This window comes from Anopheles bellator, chromosome 1, assembly GCF_943735745.2.
Source record: "Anopheles bellator chromosome 1, idAnoBellAS_SP24_06.2, whole genome shotgun sequence".
Lineage (NCBI taxonomy): Eukaryota > Metazoa > Arthropoda > Insecta > Diptera > Culicidae > Anopheles > Anopheles bellator.
The window spans coordinates 59,011,005-59,034,839 of NC_071285.1; the positions used below are offsets into that span (position 1 = coordinate 59,011,005).

Below are 23,835 nucleotides of genomic sequence, written 5' to 3' on the forward strand. Positions count from 1 at the left end.
TGCCTTGAGTCATTATCGGCCATTCCGTATGTTTTAGGAAATCAACATTAACAGTGTACACCGACAACGCTGACGTTTCACCGGCGTTCGCCGTGCGGATGACGTTTGCGCAAACTGTCAAATGCAAGCAAAACAAATCGCCAGACCACCGTTTTGCCTTTCAGAGTTTTGTGCATTTGCAGCCGGTTAAATACGAAACGTTTCCAAAATGTTCACCCTCTGGACGCTGGTCGAGGCAACGCTTCTGTTTCTGAACGCAGTTTGCATTTTGAGCGAAGAACGGTTTCTGTCCAAATGTAGGGCGACCGCCGAATGGCACGATCTCGGTTTGCATTTAATGGGCTTTATTTTGTTTTCCAGACGGCTGGGGCGTATCCTCGCAAGTTCAAGGATTCGGAGAGCCCACTACCACCAAGGGCCAAATACTGATGCTTGTGCGATCCATACGAACTGTGGCCAAAAGTAGGTACAAGTAGCCGTTTACAGACTACGCTACTTCGCTGCGATATCGAGACAACAGAGAGTTATTTCATTTCCCCTTCGGATTTCCATTTCTTTTCAGTACCCTTAATATTCTTCAACATATTGGCGATAGTGTTTAAATTACTGCTTGGTTGATGGCCTGACGTGTATTTTGGGTGAATAAATAAAACTACTTTCTAACTTCCTACTACTGCTGCTTGGCTTTGAGTGATTTGAATTTGTCCTCCAATCGAATGCTGTACGAATCGAGCTGGTACGCGGCCGCTTCCAGTTTGTCGACCGTGGATTCAATGTCGTCAATCCGTTGCAGTAGCGGTTTCTATTGTGAAGGTGCAATACAAATACCAGGTTCAGCTTCAGCTGCAGATTATAGATACCAGATTCGGCAGCGAACTCACCAATTCCTCGTACTTTTGATTCAGCTCACTGTTTTTCGTTGCGATCGATTGCGACATCTGGCGCATGTCGGCCACCTTTCCCATCATGGCCCGATTCATATTCTCGATCAGCTTGTAATCGTCCACGGTCGAGGCCAACTCATGGGTAATGTATTCGCCCGTTTTCTGGAACATTTTCGTGGCCAACCGCGACAGATTCGGATCGTGCGCATCGAACGGTTCGAAGCTGGACGTTGAGGTTGAAAGCGTGGGTCCCTTCCTTGGCGAATCCGTCACCCCGTACTCTTCGTCCATTTTCGGCCGGCGAGGTTAATACTGTACGGCAGACGAAACAGCTTCTTTGCGAAATAGATCGGCAGCACCAGCCAAGTTTGTTTTGTTTACATCTGAAACACAAGACTGCTGCACGCTTTTGACGTTTCCAGCCGCTCGGTAAAGTTGTATTTCCAAGCAAGCTGTTGTCAAAATGTTGAAATTTCGGTTCACTCAAACAATGTTGGTTAACATTTAAATTGTCTTATCCGCAATGGCTCTTTTTTATTCTAGTTCAATTTGTGGCTTTTGTTTTCCTTCTCCGAACATCGTGAAGGTAGATTGAAGGTAAATTAGCTCGGCTTTCTCATTCTCATCTTGCCCAGCACGAATCAGGTATTGATTGAACAATTATTGGCTGATTAAAGAAAGACACTCATCACTTCCGTCCTCGCTCGGCACCAATGCAATAACCAAACCGTGCTGCTCAATTAGCGAATCACGAACCTCAAGCTGGCCTTGAACTAGCTTCAACTCTTCGCTCAGATTTCCGTTGATCCGCTTTTGAGCTTCAAGATCCCGACACTTTTGGCGCAACTCTCGCTGCAGCTGTACGTGCGATTCTTCCAGTTCCTCCAATTTGTCCATAAGCAACTCTGTGTGATATTTGAGCGCTAGCCGTTCCTTTTCCTGCTGCTGCTGCGTGTAAGCCATGACCGCCCTTAGCGCAATCCTTCCCCTATGTTCCGTGCAACCTTTACCTTGTACCCTTTTCACGGGTGCGAATCTTCCGCGAGCTGTCTGAAATCGGCGATCAACTAGTTCGTAATGTCAAAGCCAAGCTTGCTTCGATGTGTTGACGGGTTGCAAAGCGCATGCGCAATCCTCGTTGTGACGTTGTGTGCTTGCTCTTTTTGAATCCGTTTGAAATCGAACAATTCTCCGAGTCTCAGCGCTTTTTGAATCCGTTTGAAATCGAACAATTCTCCGAGTCCATCACGGCGGCCATAGTAGAGAAAAAATGAGACTATTATAAAAAGCACATTGGTTGATTGTATCGCAAGAGTGAAAGGGCCATTACAATTGTTCAAGTGAAGTAACAAATTACCTGTAAACACCCGTTTTCTTCGTGACCTGGTGTAACGAGCACGTGGTTTATGTAAGCGGCAAAACTGTCCTCCCTGAATTGCATCAATGCACGTTTCGGGCCGGCAACACCAACGCCGCCCTGTGTCGGGTAGACGAACTTGCTGCACCGAGTCCTGTACTTCGGCGTGGCTCCCCGTTTTACATGGTTTTTACGGAAACACTTCAATCGTGCAGCGCTAGTGGTGCATCCGCTGGGTGGTCTGTCGTCCTGTTCGCTCCTTCGTGGCGCTTACAAGGACCTGCCGAGTGCAGAATGCACGCATACTCTCCGCCACCAGGCCAGCCATTACACACACTACGCTGCTGTAAACGGAGAATCTGCCGTCCTATCAACCCATTCGGTCGATCGGATGGACGAGCCCCTTCGGGTTTCGGAACGACGATACCCCCATCACACAGCCGGACGCCACGTGCAGCGCATTGCATCGTCCTGCGTCCTTGACCACGCTGTGTCTGACGTTTATCGCCCGAAGGCGAGCTGCCGCTGCCGCCGCCGCCGCCGCCGCACGGATGTCGGGGCGCCGTCGACATGGACCACAGCCCGGCATCTTGTCCGGGCGGAGCGCCAGGCAACGGGTTGCAGAAATTTATATATAAACGACATGCAGTAAGCGCACGACCAGTCAGTCATACTTTGTAATGCAGTGTTGCAGCGGCGAGTGAATCCGGGTCCGGACCGAGCTCCGACGCAGCTGCCACGTTGCCCCATCGTCGGTTTGTACGTGGAGTTGCGTACTGGTGATTTTATGTTTTTTTTCTCCTTGTTTACGTGTTCTTTTTCCGTGCTTCCGGATCGTGCGAAAATAAGTGCATTCCAATTGGCCCCTTTTCAAATCCCGTCCATACAAAACGTCGTCGCGAAGCAACACGCCCGAGACCCGGGGACCCGTGTTGGGTATTAACGGTCGTTTGTTAGCGGAGCACCGCAGCGCGATGGAGCGATAAGGCAGACCGGGATTTCCATCCGGTCCAGTCGGAAAAGTAGTGGGCCCTTAACAGCGTGAAGGCAGGTATACATCACACGGTCGGAGGATTCGATGGGCTAAGCCTGATTGAATTACGACACAGGGGCCTCGAGCTGGCACACGGAGCCCTAGTGCTTTGGCATCTGGCCTGCTTCGAACTTTTCATGTTGGCCGAACTAAACGAGTGAGCTTTTACGAGTCACCTACGTTAGCTGGCCGCCGTTTATTACATCTCCCGGGAGTTTGGCCAGCAATTGGCGAGCTCTGTTGGCCGTCGGCGTCGGCCGTGCTCGATTCGCTAATTGACCGAGTTAAACCGGAACCGGAAGTGATGCGCTCTTCACGTTCATTAGTGCCTCAGTACGCAGGATACGCTTGGGGCCAGCTCACGTGCTAGTGCCAGCGTGGTAATTAACGCTTCCGGCCCAGTAAACAGTGCATTGTCTTGCAGCAAATGGTTTAGCGTGGAAATGTCTTCATGAAGTTGGTTGCATGTGGTTGCGGCACTTGGTGCTAATGAAAATTTAATGCCACATTTTCGATGTCTACAATGTTTCTTACTCCTGGTTGTGTAATCTTTGCATCATAGAACGATAAACCTTCACTAATTAGTGCATCTCATTTGAAAGCCCCCATAATGAGGGGCAAGTTTTTGCGGCTTTTGCTCGACAAAAGCTGCGGCAACAGTGCGCCTCTTAAATTTATGCAGCATTAAAATTCCAAATTTATTTCCAAGTGCGCCCGCCCCGGGTTTGCGGTGGAGAATTTATTGACTTACTGGCCCTGCGCCCTTGCCCTTTGCGCCGGGAACTTCATCATTTAATTCCGCCCAGGATGCGCGCCCCGAAATCTGTTTGCCCAACATTTGGGTCGGTGCCGCGGTGGCAACTCTGCTGACAGAGCTGCTCGTCCAGTCCCAAACTATCCAGCGGAAAAGTCCGAGAAAAAAAAACGGTGAATATCCGAAAAACTTGTCCCAAGAACTTTGTAGTGCTGCTGGAGCTCGCAGGACGCACTTACAAAAGTATGCAATAAGCAGGCGATGGCGCAGCACCAGCCACAGCCCTGCTGTAGTCGTTTGCCAGCATCAAGGTGGCCTGGAGTTTTTTCTTCCACACAAAAGTTTAGTTCGGGGGTTTCCTTTCGTTTCGTTTCGTTTTTTTCTCCGACGCCTTTTGTGCAAATTCTTAACCCCTATCCTATTGCGTCTTTATTTAACAGGCGACAGAAAAATCCACCGGCCCACAGGAAACATTCGCACTGCGCGCGGGCTAAGAAGATGCCGAAGAAGAAGAGAAAGTGGCCGAGAGCCGTTCCCCATTTCCGGCGCGAGTGAAGTGGCCTGTGGCAGCAGGGGCAGATCGTTAGCAGGGTGTGCCGGGACACGGGAATGTGTTTGCGAGGTGCTATGTGACGCCATGGCACGTGGACGTAGAAAGCGAACTTGACGGCGAGTGACACACATAAATTGTTCCAACGGCACCGTGTGCAACCCCTTCGGGGCCAGCAATTGTGACGGGTACTTGGGCATTTTCCATTTTCCGACTGCCGATCCGACGACGGACCGTCGCTCTCGGTGGTGCTCCGAGCCTGCCGCCTCAAGACTTTAACGATAACAGTGGAAGTGAAACATAGAGAATCCCACGGAGAGAGAAAAGGTTTTTTCACCGCGGACGTGGAACGCACCGTAACCGGGCACCATTTGCGCGCTTTTAGCTCTGGACAAACAAATCAACGAAAGGACGGGAATCGAGCCTCTCAACCTCCGTGCGGCCAATCGTCAACGCCATGGGTGATGATGTCATATGCATCGATTCGGATGAGGACGACGAAGATGATGCGCCAAGGCGTGGCAGTGGACGTGGAGCGCGCGGGAAACGATCCGCTGGCGGCTACTGGCGTCGGCAACGTCGGATAGGTATGTTTGGAAAGGCAACTGAAATACTCACCATCGGCCACCTTCTCCTTCGTTTTCAAACCCTCCGATTGTGAGACAATGTTAAATTAAGCCCCAACTTGTCAAACCCCAAATTGGACGTGTGGCCACAGTGTGGCTGGAACATGCATGACTCTGGGCGGAGAAAATTTAAACATAACACGCAGAACCAAAACAGCTGAACCAAAACAGCATTATCCAACTTGTCTCATTTCCGTCCGCAACGTGCGCATCTGCTCGTTTCGATTCCGTTTCCGTTCTCTGGTGTTTCCGGTGTGTCACGCTTTCCTTTTGGCGTTTGCGTTTGACCTTCACGCACACACCACGACGCATATGTGTGGAGTGTGCAAATCGAGATAGGGACCCGCCCGACGCCACGGTGTCGCAATGGAGGCGCCCCGGTTTGGCAAAAGGCGTGAGAACTTCTCTACGGCAAAGAGCGGAGCTCGCCATATATGATGTTGCCCACCCCGTTCCCATCGACACCTTCCGGTGGTTCGTCTCGCGACACGCGAAACTTACTGTCTGCGCTTACATAACCTCAAAGCTGAGCAGCTTCGGACAACGGTTTCTGTTTGTCAATTACAACCGATTGGCGTCACATTCGTTCCGGTGCATCCGGGCAAAAAACCCGTATCCGGCGAACGGGGATATCCCGATAAGAAAGACTTCCGTCCTCCGACTGTCCGACTCGGCATCCTGGCGGCGCACCGGGAACGGGCGAGAGAGCAAGTGTCATATTTGTGACTGGATTTCATTGTTTCTTCTTTTGGGTTTCGGTGCTTTGGGACCACCACCATCGTCGGCGGGAATCGTCTCTTATTAATGGTGATAGGACTTGCCTGGGATCCAACCGTGCAGCCCTACGATGCCACGAAGTCAGGCAACCATTAGCGGCTGTTTGTTTTATACTCCGCCGTTCCGCAAACACGAAAGCACGACATTAGGAAGCGAGCATTGGGTTCGTATTTTTTGCCAGCAAATAGTGGAAAACAATGTCAAGAAAGTTATACTATCGGGAACATCGGGGCGAGAGCGGCGGAGAGAGACGCCAATTGTGTATTTGGGGAGATGGTTTTTTGCGGACAAACTCAAACCCGGCTTCTTCTTCTCGGAGACCGCGGCCGTTAAGAAACTGATTGTGAGCGACCGGAAGTTGCCCGCACCATCCCCAGGTTGATTGGTGCACCCGAATTGTGCACGGTCATGCAACATAAATCAGCATCAGAGCGGGCCCGATTGTTTGATGGCACCGATGCCGCCGCCGCCGCCGCCGCCGCCGCCGCGGAGCGACGGCGGACGTAACGAGCTTCCTCAGCTCAGCTGTCATCCTGCACTGCAAATAGTCCACCTTGTAGTTAAGTTTGCCCACCTCATCGTCATTAGGATAAATTTTCATCGACAATTCCAGGGCCCCGGCCCCGACCGACCGGTCAGCCGGTAGCCACATACACCGGAAGTGTTGACTAAAAACTTCAATCCAACAACGACAATGAACCCCATCAGCGCGCGCCATCACGCCATCCCCGCCATGACCCGACCGCCCCCCAGTGGAATGAGTGTGCCCTTTTGGGACAACCTTTTAGGACGCCCGGCTAGTGACGATCCCGAGTTTGATCAATGAGACCACCACCGCCGCCGCATTCGCCTGTCGTCTTGCGAGAGATGGTGTGATTTATGGGCAAGTTTATGCTCCCGCGGCCACTGCGCGCCCCAACCATCCTTGGCCGCAAGTCCTGGGAAATTAAATATTAATGGCTTGTCGAATGCAGCCGAAAGGGCGACAGAGAGACGGAGAGCGAGCGAGATTCTTTCGGCGCGATGCATTTTTGGAATAGTCAGCACATAGTGGTGGCCGCCGGCAAGGAAAAAACACGATCATGGCCAGGACATGGCGCGCTCGCGCTAACGATGGCCAGAGCGTGGGCACCCCCAACACAACAAAGAGCAGCCCGATTTTTTGTCCCGATGTTGCCTTCTCATGCAGCATTTTAATGTGTGATACAAATAAATCATGCCAAAGGGGTCTCGGGTTGACTCGGGGTCTTTTTTTCGATCCCACCCACAGCGCACCGGCCATATTCTAATGATGCATGCAGGCTCACCCTCTGTCTCTCTCTCTCTCTCTCTCTCTCTCTCTCTCTCTCTCTCTCTCTGTTTGTGTCCCTTTTAGTGTTTGCGCACTTTATCGGACCATCGAAAGCTCACTTCCAGTTCCGCCGGTCAAACAGTGCGCTGCGGTGATGGGTGTGTGCATTAATTTTACAACCATTTATCAGCGCGGAACCGCCGACCCCAGAAACGATAATGGCCGTTGTGGTTCGAAATTTAAATGTTAAAATTGTGCGATGCTACCACCGGCCGCACCGGCCGACAGATAAGCCCTTCCTCTTCGTGACCGTTCACGCAAACGGAGAGATTAAAAATTAAAGCGCGAACGATTTTGTCGCGAACGGCTCGAAACGGAACCGGGATAATTGGGAACGTACATCACAAGCAGCGCAGCCGAAAACGCGGATTGCCGATCTCGCTCGGGGGATTTAAAAAATGGTCCACGCCAAGCGTTTTGTAGTTTGTTAATACGAGGCCATGTGCTTGGAATAAATCAAAAACCGGCAGTTTCGGTAGTCGGAAACGTAAAGACACAGGCAGAAAAGCTCAAGCCCCGCGAGTCGTGACAACGTCGTTTCGCGTGACAACGGGCACTGTCTGCGGCCGAGACCCTTGAGCCCGTGCCGAAGTGCAGTTTAGCTAAACAGTGCACGCCCCGAACTCGTCTCCAGGGTACCTGACCCGGTGCAATCAGTTTCCGGATAAATCGTTAATAAGGGACCATCTTTCTTCATTATTGCCATTATTATCATCATTCAGTCGTGACAGCTTCGGGTGCGCTTGGGGCAACCGGCAAGGAGAGCCCCGGTGAAACCGGAAATGGATTTTTTCCGCTTTCGCCGGAATCGTGCCGATGAATGGGTGTCAATGTCAGCTTCGACGGGTTCCGGTTACACCGGCAGCAGCAGCAGCAGCATGGATGTGAATTGCCACCGAATCTTTCTATCTGCCGGGTGTTTCACCCCAATTCGAGTGCAAAATAAATGCAATCGAAGCGGCCCCGTTCCGGATCGGTGTCATTATTATCCTTGAACGCTTGCGGCCACTTGTTTAAACTCTTCTTGGGCTGCTTCGGACGGAGAATCGTCGCGCATCGGTTAAGAACGAACGGAACGCTGCAAAGTAGAGCTTGGCGCTCGGGATGGAACGAACTAAATTTGAAAGCAATATTTACCAGACCCGGGCGGCCACCGCGGTCATCACGGATGCTGGTGATCGCCAGCCCGTGCCGTGCCCCGCCGTCTGCTTCGCCTTCCGAAACCGCGGTATTTCATTATCGGAGAGTGTATTTTACCCCGCTTCGGAGCATGGCCCGGCAGCCATGGCCACGGTTGATGCTCTGACACAACCGTTTGCTCTTTGGCCAGTCTTCCGGCTAGCCGTTTTATTGCTCCTGCTGTGTCTAATGTAATTCAGATGAGCCAAAGATAGAGATTCGTCCCTTCGCATTCTGAAAGTGGATAAAGTGGTTTACATGTGGTTCACTAAACTTTGTGCTCGAAGGATTTCGATTAGTAGCTTTCGATGCTTCGTAGCCCCGTAAGTCCCGTAGAAAATAGCCTCTTTGCGGTGACCCAGCGCCAATTGATGTGCGCTCCCGACGCCGTGATGGAGTCTTCCAGCAAAAACCGCAAACGATTCTGCCACACAAAAAAAGGCAGCGAGTCGGCATCAAAAGTGCATAATTGTGGGCTGTTTGCTTTGGATTTCCTCCGTTTAACGGTGCAGAAGCCCTCACAGCAAGGACAGAACACGTTCGGGCTTCAACACACCCGGGACGTTGCAGGGGCCGTTGGCCATTTCTGTGGCGTTGGGGTTAGTGCGGTTAGAAGCGTTTCTGCGGTTTTGGGAAACCGTCAACAATCGGACTGAACTTCTGGGAGTGGGACCCGTCCCGGTTCGAGAGTTTCGTATCGATCGATCAGCTTTCGCTACGTCAGGCGTTTTGCCGTGGCCCGATCTGCCCGCGCGCTGCACGATGAAACATGGCAGAAAATTGATGGTTGGTGAATCGATAAGTTGACCGGAAGATCTCAACAAAAGACCCCATCTCTGTGCCGGTTCTCCTTCCTGCTTCAATCATCTCAATTCGTTGGCAATAACTTTTACAATGTGATCATTCATGATTATCATTTTTGAAACGTACATTCTTTTCGGATTACTTTTATAAACTGGCGAAGCATGGCTAAGAAGTCGATTCGAAGGAAGCGAGCGAGCGCACCATGGAATGTGACTGCTTCATGGCTTTAATTATGCATTCTACAGCTAATTCCGTGCCACGTGCCATCTGCAACCAAGGAACTGACACAGGTTAAGGTTCGCGAGCATTTCCGCCCTGCGACGGGGGCCAAAGATTTGGCTAATGATAGAAAATTACCCTCCACTGCAACCGAGGGGGTAAATTTTCTTTTTGCACCTTCCGGTTAGAGGTTTCACCGTTGCACCGCTACGTTTTAATTGTGGCCGTTTGCGCGTTTTAAAAGCCACTCAAGGAGGGCGCATAATGGCGGGCAGCACTGTTAATGTTCCTTGCACGGAGCGCCCACCCCCGGATAAGCCATATGGCCCTTGGTTGGTTCTGCAGCGCAATGAGAGTTGTGGTGTGTCGTGCTGGTTGCCGCCACTCTGCGACATCGGAAATGGCAGCCATTCTGGTGCTACCGGTTGGCTTCCTTCGTTCCACACTCCGGTTTTCATCCGAAAACTATTCATAACCTAACGCTTCGCACTTAAATTGCCAACATGTTTGCTCTTTAAAATGGTGGGGAAAACTAAATTGGGCCAATGCTACCTTTGTCCCCATCTACACACCGGAGTCGCCGGGCGAGCAGTAGATGCTGGCTGTTCCCATTCTTTCCATCTCACCTGTCAATCGCAGCAGTGTCACCGGCAGGTGTCGAGATGTCACACCTTTTTAACAAACAACCCGGAAGGTCCGGAACTCATGGACCACGGTGTCGATTTTGTGCATTCGGCAAAATGAAATATGTGATGCCTGCAGCGACATCAGGAACAGTCGCTAGTGCCGCAAGCTGCAATCGAATGCAACTTGGCCCTCGGCTGCACCGAACCGGTTGCAGCTTTAATGTCGGCGGTCTGCCATCTCGCCAAATTATTGCGTCCCACTCGACCTGGGCCGACCCGGGCATTGCTATGCTACGGCACGGTCGGTAGCTAATCGCCAATCAAGCACGGTGGCCCGGTTGATTCCCGGTCCCGGGAGCAACGCTAACGAGATTATAATAATTATTATGATGCTATATCGGCCACCGCCAGCCACCGTGGCGATCACAAAGTTCGATGAGTTTGCGATTGTTATACCGTGACCCTGGACACGGTCCAAACGATCGGGCAAACTTCCGGCTCGGATCCTTTAGCCGAGAGCTAGGAAGACAAGCACTCTCCCAGGGCCGAGAAATGCACCGCTCTTCGGGCGAGTGGCCGTTTGAGAGTTGACGGAATAATGAAATACTTGTTTGTTGTTTTGCGCCTCGAACTCAAGAGGTAACTCCTCCTGGGTCACTTCAACAGCCAACGAGATCTCACCCGCTAGCAGTGTTCCGTCCGTACTTTTGAACGGTGGGATGAATGTTGGTCCCCCTTGGGGGGTCCACCGTCGGGAAAAAAACGGAGCTGCCAGTTCAAATTACTTTCATTCGGTTGTAGAATCCGCAGTCGGAGGGCTAATTAAAAACAGCTTTCACACACCGATCGGGAAGGGGGCCACGTGGTGTTTGTTTTCGTGCTCCAATTAACCACAGACACGCCGCCACAGACACCAGGGAACTTGGCCGTGGGGACGGACAATTGTGCAGAGCATCCCCTTGAGTCGTGTCGTGCACTTTTCGAGTTAATTTTAAATTTATGATTCAGGAAGGCAAGCAATGAAAAAATAGTTCCAAGACCACATTTTGAATGGCCACTGGCACAACGGTACGCGCGGTGGCTTCTACGTGACTGGCGTATTGCCTTTGTTACCCGTCACTCGGTGGTCAGGACTTGGGCTTTTTTTACCGACTGAAGCCACAAACCGTTGCAGTTATTAATAGTTTCGTCCACCAGCCCACTGTTGGTGGTCGTCAAGTGTTTATCCCTTCACACAGAACCATTCGGGCCGCTCGGGCACTTCAAGCGTGGCGAGGTCCTGCAACGCTGGTCCTAACAATCCGAACGACATGCTTACGCACGCAATGCAAGAGGCGCTCGGATCATAAACATCTTCCCGCTTTCGTGACTATAAATTTCATCATCGTTAAGTTATGGGCCGTTGCGTAGCTCCACTGACCGGCACTGTGTTCGCTCGCGGCCAACGCATTCCAGTGCGTCAGGAAAATTATGCCGCCAGCAGGGCAACGTCGGTCGCATTTTGCTGCATTGCATCGCCCTCCACAAAACGCATTACCATAATCAGAATTCCCTGCATCTCGGTAGCGCCACGAGGCAGATTACGGGTGGCAGATTATGCGAAAGAATTAATTTCCCCTCCGAGTGTGGGGCCGCTCCAGTGGCGGTGTTTGTTAAACAGGCTCTCGCATTTCAATGATTAGATGTTTACTTTAAACCTTTCGAATGCGCTGGTAGACATATTTTCCGTACAAAGCAAAAAGGCCTATTGTTTCACTGAAACTTGCTTACCTCTCAAGCTCAAGCTCAAGGAAGGGGACGCATGCGAAGCATCCGGACTAACCGAACCAACCGGACTATTTCTTGTGAATCTGAGCTGTTATAAATTTATGAGCTGCACGTGCAAACATTTCGCTTTCGGAACAAAATCACAGGCCTGGCTCATTGAAAGACCGACCAATGCCGTGTGTCCATCGGTGTCCACATTGGTCACACGGTGATGCATGGGGGGGGGCTTGCTGCAACCGGAAATCAAAGTACTGACACAAAACCGACTGGTGATCAGCAGTTAGAAAAGTTTGAATAAATTATGTCGAAGAACAACATCGAAATCGGAACACCGTGTGGGGTTTGCAATGAGTCTTCCAACAAAACGGGGGACACTCCGAGGGATGGTGCTAATGGAATGGAAGGATTTCCTTTGCAAGTTGGCGCCGGGTTTGCAATTAAGATAATGTATGCAGCCCGGTTCGATTGGTCGCGGATTATGGCAGTAATAATCGTCGCCGTAGGTATGGCAGAAGCGTATTCGCTGTTATCAAAGACTAGTGCAATTTTGCTAATGGTTGCTTAAGCTTTCCGATCGGGATGGACCCACAGTTTTTGGACGAAACATACCTAATTTTAGCATATCTTTCGGTAGCACTTCAGTAATTATATTGGTGTTTACGAAAATCGATGAAAAATGCCACAGAGGCTTGTTACGGTCGTATGTCGCAGTTTTCGTTTCCTGGAAAATGCTGAAGTGCGACATTCAGCCATTGGGGAAAGTGTAACGTTGGACAAGAATGATATGAATTATTGATGATGCGCTGGGCATGAAACTGGTCGGTCAATAAGTAGTGATGCTACAGGGAACTATAGCTAAGGAAAAGGCTTGTGTTCGTCCTATGAACGTTCCATTAGACGGTTGGAAATAGTTGTGGTAGTAACTTGGCCAACCGTAAATTATATAAATATATCTATATTATCTTTGAGATGAGCTAATCGCAAATACTCGAATGCTGTGCACGCTTCACTACTCATTGACACTATCCACACGAATGAGTTCACAATGCACTACGTTGGTTGGTTGGAAAGTTTCGAAATCTTTCCCCTAGAGTTATAAAATCAGGCAAATATCAACAGCAAATTTGCTGCCACGAGCCGGAGGCATATTTAATGCAGCACGGCGGAAGATATTCGGTCGGAAGCGACGGTCGTTCGCCGTTCGGTGCAATTTTATGCAGCTTCACTGGCCTGTCAACTTCGCATCCGTCCCGACCCGGAACGACCATGGCTGGGCGAAGACTTGCAGCGGCTCTGCAAGGATGAGCCCCGGGGCACCCCTACCTTTGCCACCTTTGACACTATTTCACGCTGCGGTTGGTAGCATTATTGTGGCGCGAGCGAACGCACAAGCCAACTGCACCCATAAACATGTTGACACGTTGCATTGAAATTTAATTAACATTCACCGGAAGTCGGACAGAATCTGTCAGAAGGCGATGTCGGCCGCCCGTAATCTGCCGGTTTGCACATTCCTTTTCCCATTTTGTATTATTTTTTCCCGACAGTGGAACACTTTTGATGTGTGCCACTTTTCTGAAGGGTTTCCTACGAGAGGAAACGTGCTAGCTGCAAGCGAGCTTAACCGTACCGGCCGGTCGTCTGCTGTTTTTTCCATTTTGCTTTCGTCCGGTAAAATATGATTCCACTCCAGCCGGCAAGGTGAACGAAAGTTTTGCATACAGTTGTGCGAGATGGATCAACATTAGTTTACATTAGACATCTTGTTACGGGCGGCCACAAATTAGTTTGGACGGCAGGATGCCATGGCAACGAAACGATTGTAAACCAAGAGCAGCGCAATCAATTAGGTAATGAACATTCGTAGCCGCAGTTGCAGTTTGTAATAAATTTTAATTGAAACTTCGACTGAGTCGAAACAAAACAATCTTCCATTAAAACTTACATGATTGTATTTTATCAATAGTGATAGTTTACAGTTTTTGAAAATACGTGGGAAATATGATTACTAACATACTATGTTTATAAAACTGAATTGCAAATTATTTCATACTTTATTGGCGTCAGTTCGCGTTTTGTATGTTTGCCATAACAGTAGCACATACAGCAGAGTAAATTTCTCGTACGTTGGAAAGCTTTACTGTTTGTCTCTTCTACCCAAAATCGATAGGTGTCCTTAAAGTGCTTGTTGGTCTGTGGTAACACACCTGTTCCAGCGAGCTTCGGGACACGACGATAGAAGCTGTCTGCGCTAAACCAGGAGTAACAAGAGCATCGACTGCGGTATTTGCAAGTATGTTCGTGATTTAACTCGTTTTTTCCCATAGCCAAACTATCTGCCTCCCCCTATCAATTGATCGATCGATCCATCTTCTCGTGATAGAACTAGGATGGAGGAGCCACTTGAGATTCAGGTTCTTTTCTGGTGCATTGTGTCATTCGCAGCCCTGATGTGCTGACGGTCACAGACGATCATTATTAAATATTTTCCTGTCCCAAGGGCTAGCGTATATGATGAGATGCATTAAATTTTTTTCAACATTGCATGGCACATGTTGTCTGTAGTGGAGTGATGCTTCATAAGGACCGTACATTTTGATATATTAAAAATCAATCAATTACATTTCCCCTCGCATCATAACAATGCCCCGTATCGGTAAGGGTTTAATGTTATAAATATAGCATATTTATGCGAGTAATGGTCGGCTGTGCTTGTTGCGGTGTTAATGACGGGTTGTTACGGGTGTCACTGTGGGTGAGATTAAATTTCTACTTTTGCCACCACATGCGGGACCGGCGCATGAACAAACCACAACTACCGAAAGCACCACGTAGCAAAATCAAAGCAAACAAAGAGGCCAACAAATTGCAACACACGAAACGGCAATGGTTTCTAGATTGCAACATGCATTTTTGCAGTATCCGCCGGTTCGCATCAGAATTGGTCTCATTATTTTGTAATCCGATCGCTTGGCTGGTTCTTTTTTTACTTCGCCATGCCATTTGTCGTCCGAACCGAGGAAACCGTGCCGCCATGCATCAAAAGGGGATTAATTTTCACAAAAAATGTAGTTCACCGAACCCAAGTAGTGCACGGTATGCAATGCTATTATGTTACACTTAGCAACGGTCTACTACGGTTAGTAAACTGGATTCCTAGTGTGCTTTAATGCGTACATAAGCGGTACCTTGTAAATTAGCAAAGTTTAGCAGAATCGTTACGAATCGTAAATCAAATGGCGGTAATAAATGAACTTCTAAATTTAATTCAATCCCAATACCATTCATCATCCAACTGACAGCAGCGCTTGGCGAGTTAGCACTATTATTGGAGCTTGATTTATGGGTGTTCCATGAAAACGGTTCATGTTTAATGGAATAAAAAAAAAGCTGTCCAAATGAATTTTCCACACCAAAACTTTTGGTCAACAATAAAACAGGATGCATCCCGCATCCCCGTCACATTTTACTGAAGTGGCTAGTAGGGCTAGCTGGAGCACGGAAAATGGAACAACAAAGTAGAGCATTGAAATAAAAGTACAAACCATTTAATAAAAAAACACCCCCCGAACGACAGTGTGATGGTCGGCGAAGTGATGATCATAATCTGAAATTGGAAAATGCATTAGCACGATTTTGCAGCATCCGAAAACCTATCAACGCAAGGGCGTCGGACTCTCGGTACCGCTTCCTGAGCTGTAAAGCAGCTTACAAGCTGCTCCTTCCGGCGGCCAGCGGTCGACGTTCAAGTAAAGCTTTCTTCGCTTCAACTTTTCGGGCGCCCCGTACTGCCCGTGCCGTAGTTTCTTGTTTTCGTGCGTGTTAAATATCCGCTTTGAGGTTTTCTGGCCCTAGGGGATGCTTTTTTTGGGACAGGAACTTTGATGCTTCCTCTCATTTGTCGTACTTATTGTATTGGTTGTTTGGTTTATTTACGGCAAGCTTACCGGAACGAATTCGATTGCGGAAACTACAGACGAACGCGTTAGAGAGAAACAGAGAGTGGGACAGAGAAAGAGAGAGAGAGATGTGGAGACGGAGTAAGGAACCAACCGGAACAGGAAACAGTGCACCGAAAGACGTGCCGACGTTTCGACGTCCGTGCCTTTGTATGATAACTTTCCGCCCGGGTATTCATTTGTATCCTTCGTCTTTGATATAGCTTCGCTAGCGTCGAATTCAATTCGGCTTTGGGCTAGGGTTCGGTCTTTTCGTCGAAAGGAGAAGCAGCTTTTTGTCGGGAGCGCTGTGCACTTGGCTGCCGTCGTTCGCTCGAAACTACGAGCCACTTCGAGGAAATGGCGAGTTTTGATATTTTGCAATTTTTTCTTGTGCAAATGCCTCTCTTCACAATGCTGCTCGTCAGATTCGTGAAGCTGTCGCGGGAACGGAAAAAATGCATTCCATTTCCTGCTTCAAACGGCACCGAAAACTAATGTTTCGCGTATGGTATGATTAACGATAGCGGAATCAACGGGTTTCACTTGACGAACAGACGGTTCCCCAGTAACGAATGAGTTCCTCGTTTTTGACCACAATTTAACTTGTGGCATAGTTTGTGAAATTTACATTTCATCCCTCACCTTAACGACTAAACAATACCATTTGGTTGGCCATAATTTTGTGTTGTACTTTCCAGTTCCGCGTTCGTGGCGTGAGTCGCGCGAATCCTTTGTGGCCGCGTGGCACTCTGCCAGCCGTTGTCATCGCTAGTGACGATTTTTCTTATGGTTGCGCACCATCCCACACACACGTTCATCCATCTCCATCGCTCCGACAGATCGGCGACGGGCGGCGTATGGCGGGTTATAAGTTGGCACCCACCTCGCCGGTTTTGATTGTCGCGAAAGTGCCGAGTGACAAATGATAAGTTCGCTTGACAGACGCACCGAAATGTGCTTCCTCGGCGGACGCGGGACTACGGTGCTCTTAGGTGCACCGCAAAATCAGTTTCCCGCTCCGCCGTGGCAGCCACGGAAAGTTTTCGACGGAATTCAACTAATTTCGAGCTACGCTGGCACGCGGTGGTCCGTTTAAAAGGAGGTCCTTTTTACGGGTTGCCACCTGCTCCGGGGTGGGAACTTCCGGCAAAAAACAAGCTGCAGTTCCGGGTCTGTTTGCACACCGTTCCGTGGACGGGCGGCCGGTCGCCACGCAAAAGGCTAAGGTTGTTCTTCCGACAAACTTCCTCGACAACGAATAGTTTTCTTTTCGCTGTCCCCCGAACGCGTTGTTGACTATCGCTATGCAAAAGTATAATTTTTGCTGATTATCCTGTGGTCGGCGCAACTTCGTTGGTCGCGACCAGCTCGAACTCCTAATGAAGTCCACGACAGCAAAATGTGCGCTTCGCCATTTTCGCCCCGAACCAAGGGACAAAATCGCCATCCGGCGGGGCATGTTATTGAATTAAGTTACGAGCGGCACTCGTCGTCGTCATGGCCGTTCGCGATAGGAGCCGGTGATCGTGACACGGACTCGGTCCAACTTTATAATGGCATCGAGTTAGTGAACTCTCGAGTAAATGGCTGCCTTCTCCGACGACGAGAGCGCGCGCGTTGAGTGAATTTGCGCTGCTGCACAATACTTTAAAGCTATTTAATTAAACACTTACCCGCGGTACAAAACGATCGTGTTTCGCACCACGACCGCCGGCCATCAATAATTCCCGTTTTATTCCACTTTGATTCGAGGTCGTGCGGCGCTGTTTATACTAAATTGCACTATTTCAAAACCATTGCACCCGCATGGGAGCATGAATTATTTAATGGGATCCCTTTTGGGTGAAACACGACAGTGTTTTTTATTATTATTACTGCCCAAACTATAATTCCACCTCGTCGTGCGTGAAGATAATAATGGGCCGAGCGGGCCTACAGCACTAGTGTGTCCCGGATGGAAAACATTTCCATCCTTTCAGCACATCGTTCGGTGCAAAATGGCGTACAGTGCAACACGCTGCAGCGGGACGGTTCCTTCCGCAAGCGGGAGGGGTTTGTTCCGTTCCCGAACGGTGCGCATGATGTAATTTTCCCTAACGATCCCCCGGCCAGCTGGCTCGCCGGTATTGGATACCGTTCGATAGATGTGCGGGTCGAAATATTGTTGCGCCGTTGCCTCTCTGCGAGCGGTCCACAAAAAAGGCTAATTTATGCTAACGTATGATTCCGCCTGGCCTGGGGTAGTTGGGTTGGGTTCCAGTGGCGCCCACGGCCTTGGAGTGTATTGTGCTCGTCGAACAACAGTGCAACGTCGGAGAGGTTTTTTTCGCCTCTCCGAAACAACCATTAATTTGAATATCCACAAGCCCTTGCCCGGAAAGGGGGCCCAGATTGATGGCTGATAGTTTGCTGCTGGAAAGATTGGGTGAGTTTTAATGCAGATTGATCCTCCATCCCGCCGGTTGAAGTGTTAAACGATGGATCTAGCCAGAAATCTGTTGAACACAGCCGTAGAGTGTAGTGCTCTATATTACCGCGGGCTTGTTTACGGGAACCGAAACAATGCCACTTTCGGAACATGGACCCGAAGCGCAGAAATTACTCATTGAAACTTTATTGTTCTGCGCCAGTGCGAAGCCGCGTCTCGCACTGGCTTGACCGGTGAACGAAAACATAAATTAACTCACCGAACAATTCGGCCACAGCTGGCCACATCGTCAGCCATTGTTTTCTTCGTCTTCCTGCAGGGGGTTGCTTATGATTTTCAATTTACCACTTTCCATGGCTGCATCGCCGGAAAAACCGGAGAGATTATGCTAACTTTATTCTAGGATTTGCCAATAAATGGAGTCCTGCTATCTACGCTGCGAAAACCACGAACAAAGTGGATAGTTTGACGATGTTGAACCTTGGTTCCCGCGCCCTCGCTGCAAAAAAAAGGACGGAATTTGTGCTTCTCTGCAGGTGGCTTACCCCGTTTGCACAAACATTGTTGTTCGGTGGTTCGGTGGAGCGTTGTCGGTGCAACAACGCCACCGGAACGCAGCAGCAGCAGCCGTTTTCCGAAAGGTGTGAAAATGTGCAAAGTTTACGGGGTAATGTTTCATCCGGTGTTCCCTAATTCTCTGGATCAACGGCAGACCACGGGCAAAGGGCACGTTTCAGGGTTTCTTCCGAAGACACCGGACCAGCGTGCCATCGGATGGCTCACGTTGTCCCGGGCAATGCATTATTGGAAGATGGTTTACTTTAGTGGCCGGAGGGCGGCGTGCGCAAGGGCGCTGTTTATTGACAAGTGTTTCGAACCGTGCTGCCCGCCGTGCAGTTGATAGAGTTGTTGATGTGTTGTTTGCGGGATAACAAGTTTCTTCCATTTCCGTCATGAGCGCTTCCTTTGCCAATCTGCAGCAAATGTTGTTGAAACACTTGAATGGCCAACACAGATTGCAAGCATAACGATGTGGAACATCTCCCCAGTTGGGGCACGACAACAGCATTGATTTTGTTGTCGTACCTCAACTGTCATTTGAATTTTAAAATATATTTTAGGTCAAGCTTCAAAACTCATCTCGTACACGTTGGTCATTGGGGCGTGATGATTTTTCCCTTCCACGACCGCCACTTAAAACTGCAAAAAGCAAACTAAATTCTGCCAACAAGAAAACCAACTGAGCTTCCAGCCTGTGAAGTTGTTTCATGGGATGTCTGCACAAAAAAGTTCACCACGGGTGGTACCCCATCATTTCGAATCGCCGGGTCGTTCGTTCGAGCTCCGCGCAACTAAAAGTGGAATTCAAGGACCGGCACTAAGCTGTCCTTCAACACCTTCAGTACACACAATATTTCGACGACATAAAGTACTTGCCGGGCAGGACTGTTTATGAATAGAATGTGGCTATGAGCCGGCATACTGCTGGAGCAGTTGCAAATGTTTGCCACTCCGGGGAGTAAGTTAGTAATGAACAGGATTTACAGCCGGCCAAAAACGCGCTCCGCAACGAAGAAAGCGATGCGATCGGTTTGCGATACACGGTGTCGTTGACATGGTTACCGACGGCACCCTTTTGCATAAGCAGACACTCGGAAATCGTCAAGGGACTGGGCTCAAACGAAAGGCACTGCTGCACCACTCAACAATTCAATCAACGAGAAAACGTATGTTTGTAAATTTAATTCCAGGAAGCCGGCAATCCACTTTAGATATTGCCTGCGAAGAGTGTACGCGAGGGAGTTGAAAAAAAAAAGCTAAATGAAAGGATTAAGATGGGATCGAAGTTCTCGTTTAGTTCGATTAGCTTTGCATTTGAATGGCGTCTGGTTCGTAACAGGACTACAGAGAACTCTCAGAAAACTTCCTTCAGACCAACAAAGAATAAATGGACAAACATACTTTCTCAATCAAGCAAATGAAGAAAAGGACGTTCTTCCGCAGCACGGCATGCATCAATTAATTAGCTTCCCACTAATCCGCCGCAAGCTTCTGGCAACGTTGGTTACACCGACGCAAGTCATACAAATGAAGCCGACCACCAGGCCTGCGGTAACGTCATTAAAATCCTCATCAACAGCAGCAAACAGCAGTGCGCCAAATTGGATGCATCGTAGCGTTGAAGCGTGAAGGCATTATTTATCCCAACGTCAAAATTGATCCAATACCACGGAACACGGACCCCTAGCTGCCGGGGCTCGGTCACACGTAGAATCACAGAGCCAATGGACGGATCGATGGTTCCGGTTTCAGCCATAGTTCCTGTGCCTGCAGGATATGTACCCTTGCCGTCCGTACCGTGTGATGGTCTACGGATTGATGGTCTGTACCACGAATCACAACATGTTTACTCTCGCCAGCCAGCCTTCGGAACGCATCGGACAACATTGGGGAGCGTCCTGGTACAGGTGCGGATCTGTTCGCTATTGGAATAGGACGAACCGATATGTCTCCCGGCAGGTAAAACTTGGTGCGTTCCAGGATCAAGGGTTTCCACCCTTTCCGGTCGTACTATGATGTTCCATAGGGCTCTGCGATTCATTTTCAAATCTTTCTCAATCAAATATTGGCCGGTTTGCGCAGTTCGAGGAAATTGTCAAAAGCAGACCCTGAACCAACGGGCATGGCAACGGGGGCATTTGTGATGCACTTATTTGACAACACAGCAAGCAATACCGCTAAATAGGAAACGGTCACCATGGGAACCTCAAGTCAAAAGTTCTTACTCTACTGTCACGATCCGTGCCGCTGCACGGCCACTGCGTGCGTTATTTCATCACACTTGCCAACTCATGTCAAAACATAGCAAAAATCAAGGAAAGGACATGGTCCGATGACCAGCAGTCGCGGTGTAGAGCGCGCGAATAATTAGAGGGTGCATTCCGCATGGTTAAACTTTCGAGAAGGGTCTTTTTTTTGTTTCAAAACGATCTGCTTTTAAGTGCGACTTGCTCGAAGCGTCGAAAATGCGCGCCACCACTAGAACATTGCACCGTGCCGTAGCCTTTGCCTTTGATCCTTGTTATGGTGCGATTGCACTCCACCGCTGATCTATCCGTTGTCCACTCAGCAAGAACTTTCTGGCAAGGGTATTGTAATCCCGCAACCGGTGAAACCTTTGAAGCGGTTTACGGTAACTTATTTCGGTCGTGAAACAATGTGCGTTGGGACTGGGTCGTATTGTGCCAATGAAATGTAGAAAAGTACCCCACGATTCGGCCAAAGCACGGAAGTGCGATTGATGCTTTCGCCCTTCGGTGAAGCGCATTACTGCTTTTAAGTAATTACGGTTTAGATTCGACTTGGGACGGTCGTGGCCGTCGTCGGGGATGATTCGGTGAGCTTTTTTGGTAATCCGAGCGAAAGGAACCACTTTTTTGTGCCACGTGAGCCAGCGGGACTAGCTTTGTGTAGCCCGGAGTAGAACGGCAGCAAATCAAAAGTGGTTTTACGTCCAGGCTTTAGATTGCATTTCAGGTCAGTAATCAAGCCCTTCACAGGAGCGTCGTATGGTGATCTCACGAAAATGTTTTGCTCGCTTCGCAGGTTTCCATAACAAAAGAGAAAATATAGATACCGCAGCGCACGGTGGATCCATTCCTAGGCTTTTCCAGTACATAGCGAGCGATTGTTTTAATTTTTTTTGCCAATTCAGTCTTTGAAATGAAATGTGAACTTCCGCTGGTGAGCTTTTTGTGAAGTTTTGCACGCGCTGGTAAAATTGCAAAACTCGAATCCTCGAAAATTGTTAAACTCCTCCACAAAACGGTGGTTCGTTTGCTGGAAGCACTACGGCAGCGTTCGATTTTCGATTCGGTGTTCGATTTCGCAACAAAGTACAAGTACAAGCAACAAAATAAAATCCCATACGCATATTGTAGGTTCTCTCGGCCCTACGGAAACGGAAATATATCGATACCGAACGTTCCTAAGAGTGCCACAAAAAATGGGCCGCAAACTGGTAGATTAAATTCCAGCGAAACACTTGCAATGTTTCCTGCACGCGCATCAGGGTACATTTTACTTCCGAAAGCTCAGAATAATCTCCTCGTGATGGGGGAAGCATAAGTGCGCGGCGGCATAAAATATAATCTGTACCTGTACCTGCCCCCTGCGTCTCCCGAGCGCTCAATCACGTTGCTTTTTAAACTCTGAAGTTCAGTGAAGGCTCTTAACAGTGGCAGAAAAACAGCGATATTTTCAAATGGCTTTGTTGACTCGGTTTGCATCGAGCCACCGCCGTACGAGTGTTCGCGAGGGCATACCATCGGTTTTAGTTTTGCAGCTTACGTCTCACAATACGTGCCGGATTTTTACACTCCACTTTCAGGTCGGGCCCGAAAGAAGTGGAATCGTCACGACGCGAGCCACCAGTTCATTGGGGCCCCTCAATGGCTGGTGGAGGCTCTCGGCCAGCTGGGGTCCGGCATGTGCTTTGGGCCCGGGCGGCGGAACCTGTCACCAGAAACGGTCTGCCAAGTGGCCGAGCACCTACGGAAGCTCGTCGGACGGCTTCAGGGCGATGGTACACAAACGCCACACACAAATGCTGAACAAACTGAAGGGTGGCGCCACGTGCTAAAGTTCCTGTTGCTTCTACGAACGGCCGGCCGCGAAGACATGCCGACTGCCCGCGCGGAATTCAGCCCGACTCGAATCGACTCGAAGGTAGGTGTGGATTTATTTTTCGGTCCACTCATTGGAGTACTTTCAACGCGGAAGCATGTGATGATACGTGAATCTCGAGCCCATTCTCACCGATAACGGATAACTTGTTGGGAAACTTTTCAATTAGTTGCGATGAATTTCGAACAGTCTGTGGCTTCATGTGGCCAAAAGACGAACGAAACAGATTTTCGTTGTGGATCGCAGAGACAAAATTGAATGTACATTGAGTGTCTGAAATAATAATGGCGATACGCAGTGAATGGAAATTTATTAAAAAGTTTCAACACATGTAAAGTTTCGTTGGCATGAAATGAAATTGCAATTCCTCATGGTCCATGGATCCATTATTCCATTAGCGTGTGTTGATTTGCATTCGGTACAGGTTTCGGATTGGTGGAAATTTCAGACACACCTATTCAGATCATTTACAACCAGCGAACTTCTTCTCGTGTTTTACTAGCGCCTGGTCCATTCTTAATTGGTTACCGACTCGACAGGAAGAGCCCGACTCATATCGGGACGAGCCCCTTTGTTGCACCTTTGAACAAGAAAGTAGATTAACTTAATGCGCTACACCGTTCCGTTGCATGCCGTAATCCATTGTACATTGCTAGGAATTGGCCGGAGTTGATTGAATTTAATCCTATTTCAGGCGAGACGGAGCTCTCAGTGCCCGGCGGAAGATGCCAACGGCAAACGAGATCATTGTCGTGAATTCGAGCTTACAATTTTAATGGTTTACGGTCAGCAGTCGCCGGGTTGGTGTTGCTCATGGAAACCGTCCATAGTAACCTGCGCTTTTGACGTCCCA

The 23,835-nt window shown here is 49.2% G+C and overlaps 3 protein-coding genes across 3 annotated transcripts in view; 2 read left to right on the forward strand and 1 right to left on the reverse strand.

Moving 5' to 3' along the window:
- Positions 1–53: 53 nt before the first annotated feature.
- On the forward strand, positions 54–673 carry LOC131206399 (immediate early response 3-interacting protein 1). Its single transcript, XM_058198935.1, has 3 exons — positions 54–296; positions 361–462; positions 563–673. The coding sequence occupies exons 1-3, from the start codon at positions 209–211 to the stop codon at positions 616–618; spliced, it is 246 nt and encodes an 81-aa protein (XP_058054918.1). The 5' UTR covers positions 54–208; the 3' UTR covers positions 619–673.
- LOC131206398 (biogenesis of lysosome-related organelles complex 1 subunit 2) lies at positions 404–1,940 on the reverse strand. The gene is made up of 2 exons (XM_058198933.1): positions 882–1,940; positions 404–802 (listed from the first exon to the last, which is right to left on the reverse strand). Exons 1-2 carry the CDS (start codon positions 1,173–1,175, stop codon positions 671–673), a joined length of 426 nt encoding a protein of 141 aa, XP_058054916.1. The 5' UTR covers positions 1,176–1,940; the 3' UTR covers positions 404–670.
- A 1,004-nt stretch (positions 1,941–2,944) lies between these two features.
- The window catches only part of LOC131216011 (uncharacterized), a 33,409-nt gene continuing 12,518 nt past the window's right edge, over positions 2,945–23,835 (forward strand). Inside the window, exons 1-3 of the mRNA XM_058210407.1 lie at positions 2,945–3,000; positions 4,469–5,165; positions 22,687–23,024. Coding sequence (XP_058066390.1) covers positions 5,036–5,165; positions 22,687–23,024 — 468 coding nt within the window. The 5' untranslated portion in view covers positions 2,945–3,000; positions 4,469–5,035. The remainder of the gene's footprint in view (positions 3,001–4,468; positions 5,166–22,686; positions 23,025–23,835) is intronic.